This window comes from Microcaecilia unicolor, chromosome 9 (genome assembly GCF_901765095.1).
Source record: "Microcaecilia unicolor chromosome 9, aMicUni1.1, whole genome shotgun sequence".
NCBI classification, from domain to species: Eukaryota; Metazoa; Chordata; class Amphibia; order Gymnophiona; family Siphonopidae; genus Microcaecilia; species Microcaecilia unicolor.
Genome location: NC_044039.1, coordinates 162,315,808 through 162,338,325, shown reverse-complemented (window position 1 = coordinate 162,338,325; position 22,518 = coordinate 162,315,808). Strand labels below are relative to the sequence as shown.

Genomic DNA, 22,518 nt, shown 5'->3' with positions numbered 1-22,518 from the left:
CTTTCCCTAATGTATTTGTTTTGTTGTGTAGGATACAGACTTATCAAGAAATATGCCTGGCAAAGTGAAAGTTTCTGCACCTAATCTGCAGGCCACAAAAAAGAAATGACCAGACTTAGCTGTCACCTTAAGGAGAACCAAGATGGTGTAAATAAAATATAGAGGCAGGATTGACTTTGCTACTAAATGAGCATCTATTCATATGCATTTTAGCCACTTTTTGTTAACCTGTATATGCAGGACAAGAGGTAATTGTGGCAGCTCAACCATTTTTCACCTTCTCTGGTGCCATGAATTTGAAATGAAGATTCCAGGTCTGTTATCCACCTGCTGCAGAATGGAGCAACAGTGTAGTAATGCCCCTTCCATCCCTGGGCTTGCTTTTCTAAGTGAAGAGGACTTATAGGGATTCAAGTTATTTTGCTAAAGACCTCATTCCGGGGACAATAGTGTTATTTAAAAGCTCCTCCCACCATGAAGAACATCGGTGACAACACGAACTGCATTCTGTGGTGATTTTTCTGAACAAAGTGCATAAAATACAACAGTGGTTACGAATGTAAGAGCTGGAGGGTGACAGCAGTGCAAAAGGTCCTACTCTGGCTCCTCTGGAAACTATAGTGCTCCAGGTGGGCAGCTGATAGTGCTATGGAGGACAGGCTTTGATGTACAGGGAGCCTATGGTTTAATACCGTTCTTGTTGCCTCATGACTCAGGAGACCTTGGAATAAGCAGGAAGCAATAGTCTGAACAGTGCTGCTTCAAATGATTAGTCTGGCAGGTGATGTGTATCTCTCCCATACAGCATTTCTGAAAGCTAAAGGAACTTGCTTTGTAAACCGAGCATGGCATTGACTTATCAGAAGCTCAGTAACAAGGAATATAGAGTACTGCTGATTTATAGAAGGATGAAAGATTTTTCTCAGCTGAACATATTTTTGTAATGCTCAGGGCAAAATAGACTTATTAAATGTGTTTGAATGGTTAAACCAAACATCTGCCCTCTGAATAACATGCATTACTTTATGCACTAACAGGAGGAGTGGCCTAGTGGTTAGGGTGGTGGACTTTGGTCCTGAGGAACTGAGTTCAATTCCCACTTCAGGCACAGGCAGCTCCTTGTGACTCTGGGCAAGTCACTTAACCCTCCATTGCCCCAGGTACAAATAAGTACCTGTATACAATATGTAAAATGCATTGAGCCTGCCATGAGTGGAAAAGCGCGGGGTACAAATGTAATAAAATAAATCTTCTCCCAAGCAGATGCAAACAGGATTCAGTCATGCTCAGTGGATATGGGGCTCATTTTGCAAACGAGAAAAACATCTAAAAAGTGGCATAAAGCAGCATTTGAACATTTTGCTATTTTCAAAACTTATTTTGCAGATGTTGAATCTGCATTGCATCCAGATCACAAGGGGGTGGGAATACCGTGGGATTAGGGTGTTCATAACACTTGGAAGTCCAGGACTAAAACTAAGCCATTTTGAGCTAGACCTTTTTTAATGACTAAGCCACAGAAAGTGCCCTGACCAGATGACCATTGGAGAAATTAAGGAATGACTCTGTCAGTGGTCACCCTGGTCACCCCCCCCCCCAACAAAATAATATGTGAACAGTACATTCCAGCTGCTATGACAGCTTCAGATGGTCAGTCCTATTAGAGCAACAAGCAGGGCCCTGGTGTGCCCTAGTGGTTGGTGTAGTACTGTACAGGAGAGCCAGGCCCAAAATCCACACTATTACACTTGTGGTGGAAAGTGTCAGCCCCCTCCCCCCAAGCCAACTGTACCCACATAGGTGACACCTGCAGCCATAAAGGCTAATATAGTAATGTACAGTAGGTTTCTCAAGGGGGTAATTATGAGATGTGTACCTGAGAGCTTTTATTTGAAATCTACTGCAGTGCCCCACTGCTCTGGTGGGCCAGTCTACTAAGAATGCTAGTTCCTACATCCCAAAAAGCTAAACAGATTACCCACTGCAGAAGGCAGAGGTGGTCCTCACACCTCTGCATACCACTGTATTGAGAGCTGCTACCTTCCTCCAAAACTGAGTTTTGGTGGAAGGGTAGCATCTGTCTCTGCAGTGATAATAAACAGGTATTTGTGCAAAGAGTTTTAAGGAACCCTGCTCCAGGCATACACCAAAACAGGGCCATGGGTCAATGAACAACAGTTGAAGGTTAGAGGGCAAATGAAACCAGGGGCTTTCAGTTCTGGCCGAAACAAGCCAAAATTTGCCATTTTGGCCAGAACTAAAAGCTGAAACAGTAGTGCCCTTCCCTTCTCCCCCCCTGACACCCCCCCCCCAGCCATCCCCCTATGTTCAGAGCTATTGGGAGTCACTACTTCTTACCCACTCTATAGTGAACAGCAGCCTCAGACTGCTGCCAGGTGGTCACGGCTGCTATTTTGGGACTGGAACTGCCATGGGCAGAAGCAAGAGCAATCCTCAGTCTCCAGTCCCAAAATTGCAGCTGTAACCTCCTGTGGCAGGCTCAGGAGGCTGCTCTGGAAAGTTGGGTGCACCGTTTTTGCAATGCAGGAGCAGGAGTGACTCAATTGCTTGTGTTCTGAAGAGGCCAATGGACACCAGGACTTTTAGAAGGTAGGCCTGGGGAAGGCAGGAACAGGTTTGGGGCGGGAGCAAAGACAGGGAGTTTTGTTTTCAGCCAAAACCTGAACGCAGAGTTCAGGCTGGTCTCAAAACCATAATTCAGTCAGCCTCTATTCCTGGTAATGTTTAGCCATCTCTACTTCTTCTTGGACAACGAATAAAATCACCAGAAACATCTTTAAGTTCCTTCCTTCCTTACAATTCAATACTTAGCCCTGCATTTACAGTTCTTTAGGGCCAGTTGTTTTTAATTGAAATAACATCCAGAGATAAACAGAAAAATAAGAATGCAACAGGTTAGTTTTCAGGATGGCCACACTGGATATTTATGAGAGTTGCATACACTTCCACTCAAGTTCATTTTTAGAGTTTGGTCCTCTTTCTCGCCCCCCCCCCCCACCCCACCCCACCCCACCCCACCCAATTGGAGGTTTGTAGTGGTTTTCAACCTGGTCCTTAGGGAGCACCTGGCCAATCAGGTTTTCTGCATACCCAGAATGAATATGCATGAGATAGTTGTTGAACATAGCAACTGGCAAATGAGTTAGCTTGGTCTTCAAACTTGGTAGTCAGGGTCTTATTCTGTCCCTGCACAGCTGCAACATAGTACAGGCCTAGCTAAGGTCTTAGCCAACATTTTACTTGACTTGTTACCAAAATGATACTAGTAATGTTATTAGTCAGTAGATCTTTTTCTCAAAAAGAAAGTATTTGAGCCACCCAAGTCCCTTTATATTTGATTCTTGAAAACAAATGGTTCAACCAGGGGGCCCAGCCTCCATCCCAGTTGCCTTAGCCATTCCCAGAATTGTTCATTCCCCATAACATACAATGAAGAACCCCCTTACGCAACAAGTTCTCCCCTTCTCTCCCTCAGTACTTCCCCTTCAAAACTGGATCAGCATTACTAGAGTCTAAAACAGCACTGCCTTGAATAGATGAGGTTTCAGAAGGAACTAGCATATCCTGTGTTTGGAACAGCAGTTATAACCCTATAGCATAACCTTCCACTGGCATCTAGGATGACCTGCTTGGATGATCTAGGGTTAAAAACCAAACTGGACAGATTTTTTTTTTTTAATTACAACCTCCCTTACCTTGTTTGCTATGGGAAGCATTAGACAAGTTGGGGGAAACATGCAGAAGATGGCTCGTGGTGTTTTTTTTCCAATGTATCCTGCAGGGGTCTTTTCCTGCTGTTTCACCTTTGCTGGTCTGAAGCCTAGTTAAGCCTGAACCAATAAGGAGTCTGTAAAGTGAGGCCAGAACAACACAAACCAGTTTTCTTCATCAAGGATATATTGTATCAAAAAAGCTTGCCTCCAGTTTATCTCCTGGGAAGATGTGGAGGAGTGATTGTCTCAGGGACAATGACTCTGGTGATATCTTCCCAGGAGATAAACTGGAGGCAAGTTGCATTATTCAACATATCCTTGATGAAGTCAGTAGCACAGCTATGGCAAGAAGTAGTTTTCCTTGAAGAAACCGTGAATATGTTTTTTGTTTTTTTTTGTTACATTTGTACCCCGCGCTTGACCACTCATGGCAGGCTCAATGCGGCTTACATGGGGCAATGGAGGGTTGTGACTTGCCCAGAGTCACAAGGAACTGCCTGTGCCTGAAGTGGGAATCGAACTCAGCTCCTCAGGACCAAAGTCCACCACCCTAACCACTAGGCCACTCCTTGTTCAGGCCTCAGTCTGCAGAATCTATATTGGTTAAGGCCTCAGAACAACAAAGGTGAGACAGCAAGAAAAGAACCCTACAGCTCCCGGAGCACCCCCTCCCCCAACCAGGTAAAATGCTTGCTTCAGGCGATAGGCCCATTCACATGGACTCTCAGATGGACCACACAGCACATTAGACTGCCTGGTTGGCCTCCATGGCATCAGTAAATAAACCACAGCACTTTGCTAAAGCCTGCTGCACTGTGATCAAATCAGGATTGTCTGCCATTACTGCTTTTAGATAAATGAACATGCTATGAGGATTGTCATACCTAAGTAAAGCTTATTGATGTCACTCTCTGACGCAGAGGGGAGGAGCAGTTCTCCATTAGGTTCATTGTATTAGTTCTTCCAGCCCAAAGTAAAAAATAACTAGTAGATGTGACAGAGTTCAAATGATGGCTTTTAAACTGTAACCCTGGGTGCCACTATCCCAAGGCAACAGGTATTGCTGTGCTTCAGCACCAGTAGGCTATACACAATAGCAAGCAGTAGTAAACTACTTGGGTATTACCATATATAGCAATCACTAAAAATGCTGCAGACTTTAATCACTAGATTTCACAGTAGAATGTACAAAGAAAGTGACATACACATCTGAATCACAAGCCAGCCCATCAGAGGGGAGATTATAGTACAGGAAAGCTTGAAACATTCATACACATGTCAACCATGGCTCCTGTCTGTCCTGAGCAGGAGAGGGGAAGTTGAAAAGAACAATTCACTTACTACTATGGTTCATCATATTAATGTTTCTATGTTGCAGCTGGTCAACAGCCCCTCATAAAAATGCACTAGGCCACTTCTCCAAAGGGGGGGGGGGGGGGGGGGGGCAAGACTAATCACTGTCTCTCCCCCAATCCAATTTGTCCCATGTGTTTTTGACTCAGGCTGCTTCCCTTCCTCACCCGCCCCTGTTGAGTTTTCAGAATTATTTTATCCTTTTTCTCCAGCCCTTCTCAACATCTTCTACATAATTTCTTAACAGCATATTATTGTTGGTTTGGAAAGAATAATAATATGGGTAAAGCACTGTTGTTGTTTTTTTAAGACACAAAAGCTGAAGAAAAACCACCAACAAGGTTCTGTGCATGCTTAGGACTGACATGGAAAGCAGCGGTAAGAAAAGCTTTCAGGTAAGACACATGGGAAAGGGGAGAGCTGATGTTACAGGTCTATCTACCAAAGCAGAAAAATGCAGAGGAGCTCTAGCAACCATCATTTAATACAGGGTCCTTTTACTTAAGTTTAGCACACACCAACTACTGTGAATTATATTTTATACACATGCTATGCTTTAGTAAAAAGGGGTTCTATGTTATCAATGATGTGACAGATTAGGACAACTCCTGGATAACGACAGTTTATTATTAAGCAAGACCATTTTAGTGACAGTTTAATGTTAAGTCTACCTTCCTCTTTTACACAGATTTATTACAAACATATTTCCACAAAAATAGGTTCTCTATGTGCCATTCACATGCAAATGAAAAAATAGGAAGCTACTACCTACAATAATGCAAATTTAAAGCTATACAAAGGATGTTTATGCAGATCTGCCACCCTTTCAGGCAACGTTGAACATATCTTCTGTGTTTGCTGATCCATGGAATTCTGTATTCTTATCAAAATCATCACAGCAGCAATCTCAGGATCCAGATAAATTGTTGCTTCCTACACACTGACTGACAGTATGAAGCAAATGTGTTGGAAGGTATTCGAATGAGCTGGACAGCATCTCTCTGAAACTGATCACGGCCTCAAGGCACAGTCTTAAAAAAGGAAAAAAATAAAGAATTGATGTAGCTATTAAGGATCTGCGTGTGTTAATGCAAAAGTAACTGCCTCTCCCCAGTGAGATTTTGTACAGTACTGCAATGGACGACGACATAACTGGACATCATTTCTGGCTACATTAAAAGCAAAGACCAAGAGCAAAAAGACCTACTTTTTATCTGGTTTAAAAATAAGCAATCCACCTCTCAAGATAGATTGGACGTGACCAAAGATTTAAAAGGGTGATTTTATGATGTGGAGAAGACAAAGTTGAATCTGATTTCTATGTTCTATCTAAAATGGGGCTGCAAAGACCTAGACATCCAGGTCAGGACATGTCAAGTTCCAGTAGTATTTTAGAGAAGGATCTGCCAAGGTAGAGCCTCTTCTAAAACAGATACAGGAATGCCTGTGTATACTCTTGCTGTATATAAGCAGTGTAATCATTTTATAATCATCAATGTCTAAGGGGTCTTTTACCAAGCCACAGTAGCATTTTTAGCTTGCAGTAGAAATTAGCTGGCGGTAAATGCTAAGACACCTGATTTCTACCAAACGCTAAAAACGCTACTGTGGCTTAGTAAAAGACCCCCTAATATCAGAGGCAACTCAGCAATACACTCAGGTCTAAATGACATTTGAGAACCTAGATGTTAGTGCTGACACAGATGTGCTCCTAAGCAAACAGACTGCAAACATCTGGCATTACCATTTTTTTTTTTTGGGGGGGGGGGAGGGTAGGAAATAGACTAGGAGATTTAGGGGTGTCATACTGCAATCCCTCCAGTACTGCACTGCCCAAAACAAGCACCTTTTCAAAAACACATTAATACTTGGGAGCAGCAGTAAATCCCAACATGGTGATCTTGAACATACATGCTCCCTTCTGAAATGGGAGAATACAGGTGTACTTTTTGGTCCTTACCAAACCCTGCCCTCCCTTGCCATATGTACATTTTACACTTGAAACGTTTTTTTTCTTTCAATTTTTATTCAAACAAGATTGGAGTTCCCTCTTGTAGAAATTCAAAATACAAAGTCATAGGTTTAATACTTATTATCAAGAATAACAAACAGTGAAACCAGCATAGCATCATCTCTCTATCCTAAGAAGTCCCCTCCTACTAAAGTCCCTGTCCCTCTCACAAAAGATAAACCTTCACCATAACATGATGGTGCTCAATGTTTCTTCAGTGAATACCTCCCTGTAATGAATCACTCCCCCCCCCCCCCACCAAAAACTCAGCATTTGATACAAGTGTAAATTGTGAGCAGGGCTTCTAAAATAAGGGCCATAGTCCAGCAGCTGAAAGAAAAATGAGCAGTTTATCTACTATCAAAAGGTTCATGTTTAATTTGTTAAATAACCCACTTAACTATAAGGTACCCTAAGGAGGAAACAACCAAAAGAATTTACAAACCATAACACAAGTAATCAGATTAAAATCATGGATACATATACCAACATTAAACATTAACAATTTAAAAATCTAAAAAAAAAAAAAGTTTTAATAGGGTCATCATTCCTTAAGTGCTACCTAAATTACTTGCATCAGCTCATCAGGGCCGCCGAGAGGGGGGGACAGGGGGGACAAAAGTCCCCGGGCCCGGGCCTCCAGGGGGGCCCGACGCCGCATGCCCGTAGCTCCGCCCCTCCCCTCCGAGTTCCAGGGCCCGCCCATCATCCGTCGAGTTCCAGGGCCCACCCGTCGTCCGTCCCTTTCACCCGAGTTCCAGGGCCCACCTTCTGTCCCTCCCTCCATCCGATTCCGAATCATGTCAAAAGCGATCGTCTTGTTCTTATCTGACCTCGTGGTTACGGCGCGAGCAGCACGCGGTGAAAATCGTGCAGGCTCGCGCTTCAGCCTTCCTTTGTCTGTCTATCAGCTGAGGTCCCGCCCTCATTTCCTGTTTCTGCAAGGGCGGGACCTCAGCTGATAGACAAAGGAAGGCTGAAGCGCGAGCCTGCACGATTTTCACTGTGTGCTGCTCGCGCTGTAACCACGAGGTAAGAAGATCGCTTTTGACATTCGGACGGAGGGAGGGAGGGGTGGGGGCTTTGTTCTCGGAAGGAGGGGGGCCTTGGATCTCTGAGGGAGGGAGGGCTTGGATCTCAGAGGGAGGGAGGGAGGGAGGGGGTCTTGGATCTCCGAGGGAGGGAGGGAGGGAGGGCTTGGATCTCTGAGGGAGGGAGGGGGGCCTTGGATCTCTAAGGGAGGGCTTGGATCTCAGAGGGAGGGAGGGGGGTCTTGGATCTCTGAGGGAGGGAGGGCTTGGATCTCAGAGGGAGGGAGGGGGGCCTTGGATCTCGGAGGGAGGGAGGGGGGCCTTGGATCTTGGAGGGAGGGAGGGCTTGGATCTCAGAGAGAGGGAGGGGGGCCTTGGATCTCTGAGGGAGGGAGGGAGGGAGGGAGGGCTTGGATCTCCGAGGGAGGGAGGGCTTGGATCTCTGAGGGAGGGAGGGCTTGGATCTCAGAGGGAGGGAGGGAGGGAGGGAGGGGGTCTTGGATCTCCGAGGGAGGGAGGGAGGGCTTGGATCTCTGAGGGAGGGAGGGGGGCCTTGGATCTCTAAGGGAGGGCTTGGATCTCGGAGGGAGGGAGGGGGGTCTTGGATCTCTGAGGGAGGGAGGGCTTGGATCTCAGAGGGAGGGAGGGGGGCCTTGGATCTTGGAGGGAGGGAGGGCTTGGATCTCAGAGAGAGGGAGGGGGGCCTTGGATCTCGGAGGGAGGGGAGGGCAGGGGGGAGAAATAACATATCACTGGACAGGAGGGGAGAGAAGAGATTGCTGGACAAGAGGGGAAGGCAGGGCAGGGGGAGAGAGAAGAGATTGCTGGACAAGAGGGGAGGGCAGGGGGGAGAGAAGAGATCGCTGGATAAGAGGGTAGAGGCATGGGGGAGAGAGAAGAGATTGCTGGACAAGAGGGGAGGGCAGGGGGGAGAGAAGAGATCGCTGGATAAGAGGGTAGAGGCATGGGGGAGAGAGAAGAGATTGCTGAATAGGAGGGCAGGGGGAGAGGAGAATTGCTGGACAGGAGGGGATGCCTGGCAGGGGAGAGAGAAGAATTGCTGAACATGGATGGATGATTGGAGGGGCAGGGGAGAGAGGAAATTTACTGGATATGGGAGGAGAGGGAAGTCAGGAAGGAGATGCACATGGATGGAGGTGAGGGAAGAGATGAGAAATGCTGGACATGGATGGAGTGGAGGGCAGGGAAGAGAGAAGAAATGTTGCACAAGGATGAAGGGAAGGAAAGACAAAGGAAGGAGATGCACACAGATGGAGGGAAAAGGAGAGAGGAGAAATGCTGGACATAGATGGAGGGGAGGGAAGACAGGAAGTACATGCACATGGATGGAGGGAAGTGAGGAGAAATGCTCATGGATGTAGGGGAAATTGCTGAATTTAAGGGCTGGATCGGAACACTTTCAGGGCAGATGCTGAAACTGGAGGAATGATAGGGACAGGGCTACAGATGGTAGACAGGACGCATAAGGACACAGGAGGATGGTGGACATGGTGAGAGAAAAAAATATCAAATGGAAAGAAGACACTGCATAAAACAGAAGACACTGGGACCAAAGCGAATAGAAAAACTATGATCAGACAACAAAGGTAGAAAAAAGTATTTTATTCAGAATTTTTTGTGTCAGCTTTTGGAAATGTGTATCTGTGATGTTTTTCATGTAAGTTTCAATTTTTCTAGTATTGCTGCATGCTGAGTCTGACTTCTTCAGGTAACTTTCTAGTTCAGTATTTTGCCTTCATATTTTTTTTTATTTCTAGTTCTTTGTGTCATATCTGTTGCCATGTGTTTTTCATGTGTGATAAGGTACAGTATTCTGCTAGTGTGTAGTACTTGCAGCCCTTTTTGTTTTGTTTTTCATTAGGTTGTGTACTGGTGTTTTAGAGCCCGGTATAATTATAGTGCTGCCTTTCCATGCATAAGGTTGTAGCTCGTCCTGTCCTTGGAATTAGTGCTGTTATGGTTTGGTAAGGTTATGAGTGGGTTTTTGCACAAGTTTGTGTATAGTGTTTTGCAGTGGAGAGATTGTGTTTTGACCTTACTGAGGTAGCACCAAAACATCAGAAAAAGTGGAGCCTAAATCATGACACACTACCTCTTGAAGGATATACATATAGTGCAGGGGCCCGGCCCGGTGGCGGGTGGAGCAGCCGTGACCTCGGGGGGGGGGGGGCCCGGGGGCCCAGGGGCAGCCTTGTCCCGGGCCCGGCCCAGTCTCTCGGCGGCCCTGCAGCTCATTACCAAAAAAAAACAACTTTCCTCATAAGCTATAGTTTTCAATATTTTATAATAAACACAATCTGAAACCTCCCTGATAAGTTGGAAGATTATTCCACAATTGTGATCCAACACACCGGCCCACAATCCCAGCATGCTTCAACCATGCCTCTTGTACCATTCTTTTATGTGAAAAAAAAAGTTACAAAAGTAAACATAACTTTTGCAGACTGTTTGGGCCTTTGACATGAAAATCTGCCACTCATTTTGGAAATCAGGATTTTAGTCACCTTTTCCCAGAGACTGTCACATATTTCATTGTTAACCTGTTTTCTGAAAACCACTACGGTAATTTACTGACACTATACTACTCCCAATTTCCTTAAAGCCATTTCACACTTCATTCCCAGGGGAACATGAAATTGTAAACCTAACATTTGAGCATGTGCTGGAATGCTATTCTGTGCATAAAATCTTTGCAATATCAATATTTATGCATTCCAGCACATGCTCAAACGTATGCACAACTCCAGGTTCCTCAAGCTGAGCAGAACTGTGTGACTGCAGAAAAATGAGCACACCTCTTCACTTTACCACTATGCTCTTAGTGAAGCCAAAATTTACTGGCAGTAAAGAGAACAAACAGGCATGAAACCCTCACTAAATTGGCTGCAGAACAGCAAGCTAAGCCTATTAAGCCTCCCCACACTTGGCAATAAAGCCCTGATATTATTGTCTTCTACACATTTCAGTGCATCTGGGCAGAACAGCCCAATACCCTCATTACCATCAATTTTAATATTCAGTGCATTGGTGTAGAGGCCAACCAAAGTTTGGTTTCAGTTAGTGCTGAAACTGGCCCAAAATCCTTTTTCTGCCTGGTTGAAATTCTCCCTGCTTATGAGCCATGTCTCCCTCTACTCTTTCTTGATCTTCAGTCAAAACTGACCATGTGTTTTTTGTCGAGGCTGAAAATTTGTGCTTTGGACTATGTCTTCCTCTCTCCTCCTCCCCTCTGAACAAGAGACAGCTTTCTGGCTTTCTCCCCTGCCCAGTTGTAGATGCCTCCATCAGACCTATTTTACAATCCCTGGCAGTCTAGGGGTGTAGTCAGGACAGGAGTGATCCCGCGTTGTTCCTGCCCATGCTGGCTCTGCTCTCAAAATGGCTGCATTGAATAGTGACAATCTTGCGAGACTGCCACAAGAAGGTCACAGCAGCCATTTTGTGAGCCGAGCCAGCACGGGCAGGAGCAACTGGGGATCACTCCTGCCCTGACCACAGCACAAAGAATTGTAAGGAAGTCTTGGTGGGGGGGAGGGGGGCAGCTACTCAGCATACTTTTTTTGAAATAATGAGATTTCAAGTAGTGCAGTTATGATCGTGCACAGTAGCTTATATGGTAAATAATATGCTCCAAAATAAATGCTTAAAGATACAAAGGGTTAGCAGGAATTAAGTCTGTAAATTTGGGATGATATGACAACAGCGGTCACTCCAAATGTGGTGCAGTCAACCATGGTGGCTTTTAGTTTCACTTTTCATTAACTGGAGGTCCATTTTCGCAGAGGCTATTTTGCTTGGAGGTAAAATATGGTCTCATTATTTTAATTATTACATATATTCTGTCTTGGACACTATTTGGGTAATTCTAAAGAATTTCCAGGCCATTGGGTATGAAGAAGATGTAGCATTTTAATTAAACTTTTGGCATGCAGAAGTTTGATTCTATGAGACAAGAACATGCAGTGACTGCTTTCAAACACAAGTACTGGTCAGCTTAGTGTTGGTAGGGAAATATTATAATGAAATGAAGTTTATTAAAAAATAATTTCAGACACATATTACTCGATTGTAATTTTTCAGAGCATATAGTCTTTGCATTCAGTAACAGTGTGCTTTTTATTCTGGACTGTGCATTAGGTTGGTAGAATGTCCACAATATAGATCAATGTCTGGACTCCTTTACCCTGTTTTAGTAAGAATCTATATTATATTCGTCCTTAATCAGTTTTATAACTAATACAAAATGGGAAACATCTCAGTGCTACTTTCTCTTGTTACTTGTGCATAGTTTGGGTAAGCATAAAAAGCTGGTAATCATGATTTTTTAAAAATTATTATTTACTTCCTCAGAGATTTTTAACTACACCTGCACCTGGGAACCTAAACATGCCAGACTTCTTGATAAATCCGTGTTAAAATGGCTCTCCCAGTTGTCAGCCTGTGCTTGCAGTTCCTGGGATTGGAGGGTAATCTCCTGTGGGGTTAGCAGACGGTTGCTGACTGCAAGCTCTGACAATCCCCAGTGGGCCTCACAGGTTCACATTCACAAAATCAAACTTTAGTTTTCAGTTTCTGGCGAAACTAGATGATAAGTTTCAGCTGAAACCGAAAGGAAAATTTTTTAAAACCCAGTTTGTTGGCCTCTACACTGGTGTCTTAATGCAAGGCTTGCTTCTCTGCAAAACCCTTTTCTGCATCTTTGCACCCACAAAATTGTGCACACTTTACTGTTTAAACCCCAGAGTTTGCTAATATCAAATATACTTTACAATCATGCTGCAAGAATGCAAATACAGATGAAAAAACAGTCTAAATAAAAAAAATGTTTACCTGCCGAGAGACTTGGGTTGAACAGAAAACACAAGAACTTCATTACTATGGGCCTGTAAAAATGGAGGAAACACCCAGAAACCTCATTATTGCAGTCCAATGTATTACTAACTTTTCATGCTAAGAAAATACAAAAGATGAACAATATGCCATCAACGTACAGTTAAAGGGAAAATTGTTTTCCTACTAAGGACTTTGAAAAATATACTTCTATACTATAGAGCAGGTAGAGAGGTTTACAATCCTGTCAATTTAATCTGAAAATAAGCAGTTAATTTTCAGTTATGCCACTTTCAAAAATTAATCTAATTTTTTAAAAAGTTATTGTCCACCATTTATATATAGCAGAAAATGTACCGCTTTTTGATGGGCAAGTAAGTTGTTGGCACATCCACCAAAAACGATTACTTCCCCTTCTTTGCTTACACAAGCTGTATGCCACAATCTGCAAAGGAACCAACACAGACACGCGGTCAAAAGTAAAAAAAAAAAAATATATATATATATTAGTTACCAGTCCACTGAGAGCACATTAAGGGGTCCTTTTACTAAGGTGTGCTAACAGATTTAGCACGTGTTAATTATTTGCATGTGTAAAATAAGGCGCCTATCGGAATATAATGGGTATTTTATTTAGTGCACGATAAATCCATTAGTGCACTTTAGTAAAAGGACTTCTAAATGTTCATGGTAATGACATTTTTATTATATTTTTATATACATTTGTGTATCAGTTTTAATAAAGTAAGTCACTGCAGAAGTAAAAAGAACTATGTAGAACGGTGAATCGATTTTTCACTCTTACAAAAAGTACAAAGACCAGGCGACACTCAATGAAATTACATGGAAATACTTTTAAAACAAATAGGACGGAATATTTTTTCTCTTGCTTTGAATATTCCTCCTTTGTTGTCCTGGGTCATGGCAGATCTGGATCGATGGGAAGGTTTGTGGGTTTCTTGGGATGGTAGAGTTAGTGCTGTTAAAATGAATGTGTTGCCCGATTTTTGTACTTATCTGCTTGTTTGCCTCTACCCCTTTCTAAAGGATTCCTGGTGCAACTACAGAAGTATTCACTTAAATCTGGTGGCACAGACCCCAAAGGTTCGCAGAAATTGGATGTATCTTGATCAGGAGGGGGGGTGTATAGGAGTACCTGACCTTTTAATCTTACTATTGGGCGGCACAGCTCACTACTTTTGAGTAGGTCGCTTTCCTCCATAAACCTTGGGTACAGTTGAACAAGATATGCCATTGCATTTTTTGCCGTGGATGCCTTTGGTGTTCCTGTGGTCTAACATTCAGAGTGTACCTTATGGGGCCTCCTGTGCTCTTGCCTTATGGGTTGCGGTCCATACGGCCTTGTTTCCACAGCAGTGCTATTTTTATGATACTTTGATACAACATGCTCCGAGGGTTTGCACCGCCACTACATACTAAAGTGTCTCAGGGGTGGGCTGGGAAGGGCCTTCTAGTTTTGGGTCCGCTATGGCTTCAAGGGTCATTTATATCATTCTTTGCTTTACAGAAGAGTGATTATCTTGCATACTGCCAAGTGAAAGCTTTTATGCGGAAGTCAGTTCTTCCTGATTGGGCTCGGGGTGACCAAGCTCTCTTGAAGAATTTTCGGATGGGGCAGGGAGAAGGTTTGATTTCACGTCTATACAAAGCCTTACTATGTAGTAGCTCTCCTGATCTTATCTATGAACACTGATGGGAGGAAATGTTGGGTGCTTCTCTGGATCAGGGGCAATGGCAGGAGATTTATAGACAATTGTTAATGGTCTCCATCGCATCCAATTACGTAGAGCAGGGATATAACATGCTGTTCCAGTGGTATTATATCCAGCTCGCAATATTTTGGCACTAGTTCTGGTCAGTGTTGTACTGAGGAAGGCACATCTGAACATATTTGGTGGCCCTGTCACAAAGTGAAAAGGTATTAACTATGGTTTCTTGCCTTCTTCACGATATTTTATCTGTGCCTCATCCTCCAACTGTTTCTATGTATTTATTAAATGGCCACTCCATTGGATTTACTTGTACTGCTTACTCATTGATGGCTTTTGTGGTCATAGAAGCTCGCCTCTACTTGGCGATGTTTTGGAGGCAGTCGGAGCTACCCACCTGGGCACACCTGTTAACTAAGTTGGACTATTTGTATTTGATGTCAAAGCTAACAGCACTTTGCCGGGACTCTAAGGGCCATTTTTATATGATCTGGAGATCCTATCAGCGACGACGGGGTTTATCCTAATATGTCCTTGCTTTGTTTATTTAAATTGGGATTACTACACTCTATGCCTTGGGGGGGGGGGGGGGGGGGGGAGGAGAACTTGGGTATGTGCTTCTTTGTTCATTGTATTATGAAGATGATATTGGTTGGCATTCCACCCGTGTTCATAGCTGTGTGTTCTTCAAATTATTGCCAAAAAAAGAAACCAAATAGGAGGAAATATTTTTTCACTCAGCTGTGTGTTCTTCAAATTATTGCCAAAAAAAGAAACCAAATAGGAGGAAATATTTTTTCACTCAAAGAACAATTCCTCTGGAAGTTGTTGCCAGAGGATGTGGTAACAGCAATTAGCTTATCTGGGTTTAAAAAAGGGTTTGGACAAGTTCCTGGAAGAAAGGTCCATAGCTTGCTATTGAGATGGATATGGGGGAAGCCACTGCTTGCCCGATTGGTAGAATGGAATGTTGTTACCAGTTGGGTTTCTGCCAGGTATTTGTGACCTAGATTGGCCACTGTTGGAAGCAGGATACTGTGCTAGATGGATCATTGTCCTGACCCAGTATGACTATTCTTGTGTTCTTTAGTCCTACCAGTCCAGTCAAATGGGTGTTTTGTCCGATCAGCAAATGCAGACAGAGGGGGAAAAAAATGTTTCTGAGTAGAGTGGCCTAGTGGTTAGAGTTGTGGACTTTGGTCCTGGGGAACTGGGTTCTATTCCCACTGCAGGCACAGGCAGCTCCTTGTGACTCTGGGCAAGTCACTTAACCCTCCATTGCCCCAGGTACAAATAAGTACCTGTATATAATATGTAAGCCGCATTGAACCTGCTATGAGTGGGAAAGCGCGGGGTACAAATATAAGGGAAAAAAAAAAGTTGTTCCATGTGCTTCGCTCCTAAAGGGGATTGTGCAAACATAGAATGCAAAGTATTATGAATAACCAAACTATGGTGTCAAGTCCATAGTGTTGGTCAATAATTAATAGTTGAGGCAAAAACACCACACTCAACAAATACATCTACCAACCAGGTAGGCATAGGCTACTGACATACAGTACTTCCACTGAGTCAGAAGATGCATGAATATTTTACTTCACTTTTAGTAGTTTTCATCTGCGTAGCTTGAAGACAGGACTACCAATCAGTCAGTTTCTGAGGATAAAACTAACTGTTCTCTCAATACTGAATTTGAATTCCATGCATAACTTCTTTGGGAGCATTTGTCACAAAGAGGACATTCGAAGATGATGATTTTAAAAAAAGTCTACCCAAGAGCTAAATATGCAAATCGAGATCATCTACTTCTGCAGAAAACCAAATTAGAGGAAGACAGATTGGTGGCAATTCTGCTCTTACAGCTTTAATTCACAAATATTGAATGTTCTCTCAGTGTATCAATGCTTTTCTGAGCAACCCACTGTGGCAAGACATTGGTGGAAATTCTTACATACAAAAGATTAAACTATACCATCTCTACCCGAGAATGTCATGGTCACAAATCAAGTGGTCACTGCCAGTGGTGTGAATCTACGATTCAAGGAATCCAGTGGAGAGTACCTAAATCTGGATGTTTATGTTTCAACAATTTTTATTGATGACAAAGTACCCACACTGGGTAAAAAGACCTCAAGTATCAAAGAGTACCCAACATAACCACATCATAATATAGTCAGTCATCAATTTTTTTTTACAGTGTTATCCCCATCATCCCCTCCCATATTTTAATATGTTTAATGACACAACATACAGTCAACCACAAAACAAAATACACACCATAGTAACATTAGATATATAAAGGTCAGATATACAGCAAGATAACACAATACAAACTCATCAAAAGATTTTTCATTATAGCGCTACCAGGGTTACGCAGCGCTGTACAATCTAACTAAGAAGGACAGTCCCTGCTCAAAGGAGCTTACAATCTAAAGGACAAAAAAGTGCAGTCAATCAAATTGGGGGCAGTCTAGATTTCCTGGATAGAGGTGCAATGGTTAGGTGCCGAAAGTGACATTGAAGAGGTGGGCTTTGAGCAAGGATTTGAAGATGGGCAGGGAGGGGGCTTGGCGTATGGGCTCAGGGAGTTTATTCCAAGCATAGGGTGAGGCGAGGCAGAAAGGGCGGAGCCTGGAGTTGGCGGTGGTGGAGAAGGGTACTGAGAGGAGGAATTTGTACTGTGAGCAGAGGTTACGGGTAGGAGCGTAAGGGGAGATGAGGGTAGAGAGGTAATGAGGGGCTGCAGATTGAGTGCATTTTTAGGTTAGTAGGAGAAGCTTGAACTGTATGCGGTACCTGATCGGAAGCCGGTGAAGTGACTTGAGGAGAGGGGTGATATGAGCATATCGGTCTAGGGAGAAGATAAGACGCGCAGCAGAATTCTGAACGGATTGAAGGGGGGATAGACGGTTAAGTGAGAGGCCAGTGAGGAGTAGGTTGCAGTAGTCAAGGCGAGAGGTGATGAGAGAGTGGATGAGAGTTCGGGTGGTGTGCTCGGAGAGGAACGGGCGAATTTTGCTGATGTTATAGAGAAAGAAGCGACAGGTCTTGGCTGTCTGCTGGATATGGGCAGAGAAGGAGAGGGAGGAGTCGAAGATGACTCCAAGGTTGCGGGCAGATGAGACTGGGAGGATGAGGGTGTTGTCGACTGAAATAGAGAGAGTGGAGGGAGAGGAGAAGTGGGTTTGAGTGGAAAGACAATGAGCTCGGTCTTGGCCATGTTCAGTTTCAGGTGACGGTTGGACACCCAGGCAGCAATGTCGGATAAGCAGGCTGATACTTTGGCCTGGGTTTCCGCAAGTGATGTCTGGTGTGGAGAGGTAAAGCTGGGTGTCGTCAGCATAAAGATGGTATTGGAAACCATGAGATGAGATCAGCGAGCCCAGGGAAGAGGTGTAGATTGAAAAAAGAAGGGGTCCAAGGACAGATCCCTGAGGAACTCCAACAGAGAGTGGGATGGGGGTGGAGTAAGATCCATGAGAACTCTGAAGGTGGAGAGGACAGAGCCCTGGAACCCAAATGAAGATAGTGCAGCAAGAAGTAAATTATGATTGACAGTGTCAAAAGCGGCAGATAGGTCGAGGAGGATGAGGATGGAGTAGTGACCTTTGGATTTGGCAAGGAACAGGTCATTACAGACTTTAGTGAGTACCGTTTCTGTCGAGCGTAGAGGGCGAAAACCGGATTGAAGCGGATCGAGGATGGCATGAGAGGAGAGAAAATCAAGGCAGCGGCTGTGAACGGCGCGTTCAAGTATCTTGGAGAGGAAGGGTAGGAGGGAGATGGGGCGGTAGTTGGAAGGACAGGTAGGGTCACAGCTTCAATAAAACATGGAAATCTCTGTTATGAAGAAAATGGAATATAACCTTTTCAAAAGGAACTCCCTGCTCTACCAACCAAACAGAAAAAATCTGGGTCCAGAGCTGGCTGAGAAGAACCGACCAGGATCTGCAAGGTTTGCTCATCGCCTGCTTGGAGACAGAAAAATACTAAGCATTCTATGGCTGCACAATCCCCTTCAGAGACAAAGCACATAAAACATCTCTCTGTTTCCATCTGCTGGTTGATGGATAGTATCTACTTGTTTGGCTGGTCTGGTATAGACAATAAGGAAATTGACATGCACACTTCAATGCATATTTTTAGCTTGAAAATTCTCTTTAAAACTGGCCTCTGCAAGGGCTTCATCTGCAACTATAGAGGATTCTTTCACTCCCTACCATCTAACCCAGCTATCTGTAGGTCACAGACTGCAGCTCTTTCCAGCACCCAGTACGTGTACTGGAAAATGACACGTCCCTGTGGGTTCTTCTCTGTCCCCACCCCATCCCTGCAGAATCTGTCCCCATCTGAAGAAGCCTCAAACACATGATTTTATATTTAAATCTTTTTATTAAAGTATAAAAAGGAATACACTGTGTAATTGTTTATAAATCACAAATTAGAAAGAATAACAAATCAGCAACTATAATAACCCCCCCCCCTTCCAACCCCGTCAATAGCTGACTTCTACTACCTCACTGAACCCTAATCCACCCTGTTAAAATGTCCAGGGGTACAAAACAGAACCCATTCTGTATGCCCTATGGGGGAGAAATATGTCCTATGAAGCACTGTGATGATTTTTTAATCTGTGGATGAATAAGAAGTCATCAACAACCTCAGGATTCAGACTAGCTCTCCTGTCTTCCACAGTCCTTCCTGCAATACAAAATGTCTGAAGATGTGCTGGTAGCAGGAATGTACAGAATCCCCCATGCAAATTTTGCCAGTTGTGGCCAGCACTTTTACTTGTTTTTCCAAAAAATGAAATCATTGCCTGGGTCACTTGATCATAAATTACTGTCCAATTAACAGCCTTCAAAAGTAGAGAATGACACAGGGACAAAGTTTGTCCCCATCCCTACAGGCTCTGACTCCCATCCCCACCCCGTTTCCTCAGGCTCTGTCCCTGTCCCCATCCCCATGTCATTCTCTAATGTGTACTCCAAGTCTAGCAAAGCAGATGCTACTCCTGAGATAGCTGGAAAATCTCCTCACTCCCTATAGGGCAAAGAATACTGCCTCCACTGTTTGCCCATTCACAGGAAACAAGATTGGTACCACCAGAAAACCTGGATCTCCCAAAACAGCACGCTGCACTACCACTTAGCCATCAAGCCAGCCTTCATTTTCAATTTCAAAGTTAAGGGGTACACACCTCGGTTTACTGGAGTAATTGTGCTCAAACTGTATCCACTCATTTTTGTCAATACAATAAATCCAAGCATCACCTAAAAACAGTGAAAAAAAAAAAAAAAAAAGTCAAACACCTGTATTTTAATTGTACATTTTATATCAGTATTTCTAGTTACTTGTCTTAAAATACAGTGCAAGCAAAATATTAAGCTACAACAGTCAGATAAAAATATCAAAAAGGCAGCAACTTGTATGTTTCTAGCCAGCAAAGCCTATCAATGCATACCATGCAATACTTTGTATTTGAATATTGTTACTGCTGTAATTGCCTATTGCTCATGTTTGATCTATTCTTACTGTACACCACCTTGAGTGAATTCCTTCAAAAAGGCGATAAATATATATATATCTATAAAAAGTTGTCAAACACACATGTGCTAGTTTACTCCTGCCCAAATAGCAGTGCAAGATGTGGGCATTTTAGCATGTATATTACATGCTAATTTTCAAAGAGAAACCACAATGATAGGCTGAAGTAGTGCTCAAGTCAAACAGGGAAAGTATACAGTGGAAAAGGCTTGATTTGTTTTTAAATTCCACCCCCCCCCCCCCCCCCCCAAAAAAAGAAAAAAAAAACATATACTGTTACAATTAATGAATGGCAGCCTTGTAGGTTCTAAAAATTTCACAATGACTTACTTAATGGCTGCTTATCTGTAGTAAATCCCCCAAAAAGAAAGAGGCTCTCTGATGAAACTCTAGTCAAGGAGTGCCAGGAACGTCCTACTGGACAAATGCCTCGTGTTATTCTGGAGAAGGAAATAAATTACACACCAAGTACTATAAAAAAAAAAACAAGCTAGTTTCATGCAGGTTAGAAACATTCTGGAGACAAAGCTAGCCCAATGGCCTACTGTCAACTATGCGCCAACGAAAACCTGAGTGCTCACCTTGAGCCATGCTCACAGATCTTGGGCACCTAGAGATACTGCTGCAAAGAGACATTTACAGTACACAAAGATCTACAGTTCACCTTCTACTAGTCAGGCAACAAAATAAAGTTGAGGAGATGGGGCAGATGATCATATTGTCATTAAGTGACTCTGTAGTGAAACTAACTGCAACAGTATGCAGCAGACCTCATGATAAATCTGCTCCTCAAATAGGCTGAAGACCCAGGACACTGGGCTGTGCAGCACTGCCAAACAGCCATTTATATTTCATTGGTAAAGACTTAATTTGTCTTGAATCCTTGAGCTGACAGGACAGCATGTTTGCTAGTATCTTCTGGGACCTGTAAGGCAGCAACATTATGCACTGTCATTGGTCAGAGGGCTATTGCTTTGTGCCCCAATTAGTCCTTCTGACCCTGCAGTAGAGGACCAGCCCTGAATCTGCTGGAACTCCAGTCCTGGCTTGAGAGTATAGAGGGAGTATGTCTGTGCTAGGTAGGCCCTGTCCTCACGCTACATACCCCTAATGAAAGTATAATCTCACATGGACCTCACATGGGAGCACATTGAAACTTGCCTAAATAGTGTTCTGCATGAATCCTATCTACCTGTTAATTGTCTGCTGAATTAAAACACTACCATTTGTTAACTGCCTGTTTATGAGCTTTTCAGCTTGCACTGATCTCAGCATTTATTTTGCTAAGAACAGAGTTTTACGAGGGTCTCCATTTCCCTAGAAACTATTGGGAAGAACTTGCCCAGAGGTAATCAGGAAACCAGCTCATAGGCTATTGCCAGTGTAGGGAGCACCTGCACAGGTATAGGCAGGGCAGAGAAGTGTTTGACAGAACTGTTAAGTATCCACAGGGTTAACCCCGAATATGTAGTGGGCTAGTACTAAGGCATAGCACAAGAAGAATCGTGCCACAGCCATATCAAGGACCAGAAAAGGAGTAGGGGCCAACCTTCTGTTGGTGGTGGAAGGAACCTGCTAGTTAGCTACTGAAGTAGATAGCATGGGAGGGGGCACCTCAGCACCTACTTGGACACACCACTATATTAACACTCAATCCCCACAATACATCCCCATATCTTCCACTTTACCCAGACCTCTTGCATCTTTCTCCCATGTCTCCATATAGGGAAAGGGAGTGGGACTTGATATACCGCCTGTTTTTCTTTTTTGCAACTACATTCAAAGCAGTTTATATAGTATATACAGGTACTTATTTGTACCTGCAGAAACAGAGGGTAAAAGTAACTTGCCCTAAGTCACAAGGAGCTGCAGTGGGAATCTAACCCAGTTCCCCAGGATCAAAGTCTGCTGCACTAACCACCATGCTACTCCTCCACTTCTAAATAAACAATCCTAATAAATAAAATAAATATTTATGCAAGGTTAATTCAGTATGACAAGGTGGCACAAGAGGTCACGGCAGCCATTTTCTACAGGCAGCAACAATGAGCAGGAGAATGTGGGCTTTGTTCCTGCCCCTTTCACCCCCACTGTACCCCTGAAGCACACTTGAAAACTATACTATCATTTTCCACTCACACAGTCCTTGTCAACCGAGACATTTACCATGTCTCTCCCCACTGGGCTCCCACACAGAAATGCTTGTGCATGCAAATGGAAAAATGGGAAACGTGCCAATATGTTGCACTAAGTGTGCACTT

General features: G+C 43.6%; 2 protein-coding genes across 5 annotated transcripts in view; one reads left to right on the top strand and one right to left on the bottom strand.

Annotated features, from left to right (window-relative positions):
• The window catches only part of NEMF (nuclear export mediator factor), a 132,372-nt gene extending 131,378 nt beyond the window's left edge, over positions 1–994 (top strand). For all 3 annotated transcript variants that reach the window (XM_030214074.1, XM_030214073.1, XM_030214075.1), the window contains one exon: positions 32–994. In XM_030214074.1, the coding sequence (XP_030069934.1) occupies positions 32–109 (78 nt within the window). In that variant the 3' untranslated portion in view covers positions 110–994. The remainder of the gene's footprint in view (positions 1–31) is intronic.
• Positions 995–5,693: 4,699 nt separating this feature from the next.
• KLHDC2 (kelch domain containing 2) overlaps positions 5,694–22,518 on the bottom strand; it is a 52,242-nt gene continuing 35,417 nt past the window's right edge. For both annotated transcript variants that reach the window (XM_030213946.1, XM_030213947.1), the window contains exons 9-13: positions 20,588–20,697; positions 19,911–19,983; positions 13,338–13,425; positions 12,981–13,033; positions 5,694–6,118 (exon numbers count right to left, since the gene is read on the bottom strand). In XM_030213946.1, coding sequence (XP_030069806.1) covers positions 5,995–6,118; positions 12,981–13,033; positions 13,338–13,425; positions 19,911–19,983; positions 20,588–20,697 — 448 coding nt within the window. In that variant the 3' untranslated portion in view covers positions 5,694–5,994. The remainder of the gene's footprint in view (positions 6,119–12,980; positions 13,034–13,337; positions 13,426–19,910; positions 19,984–20,587; positions 20,698–22,518) is intronic.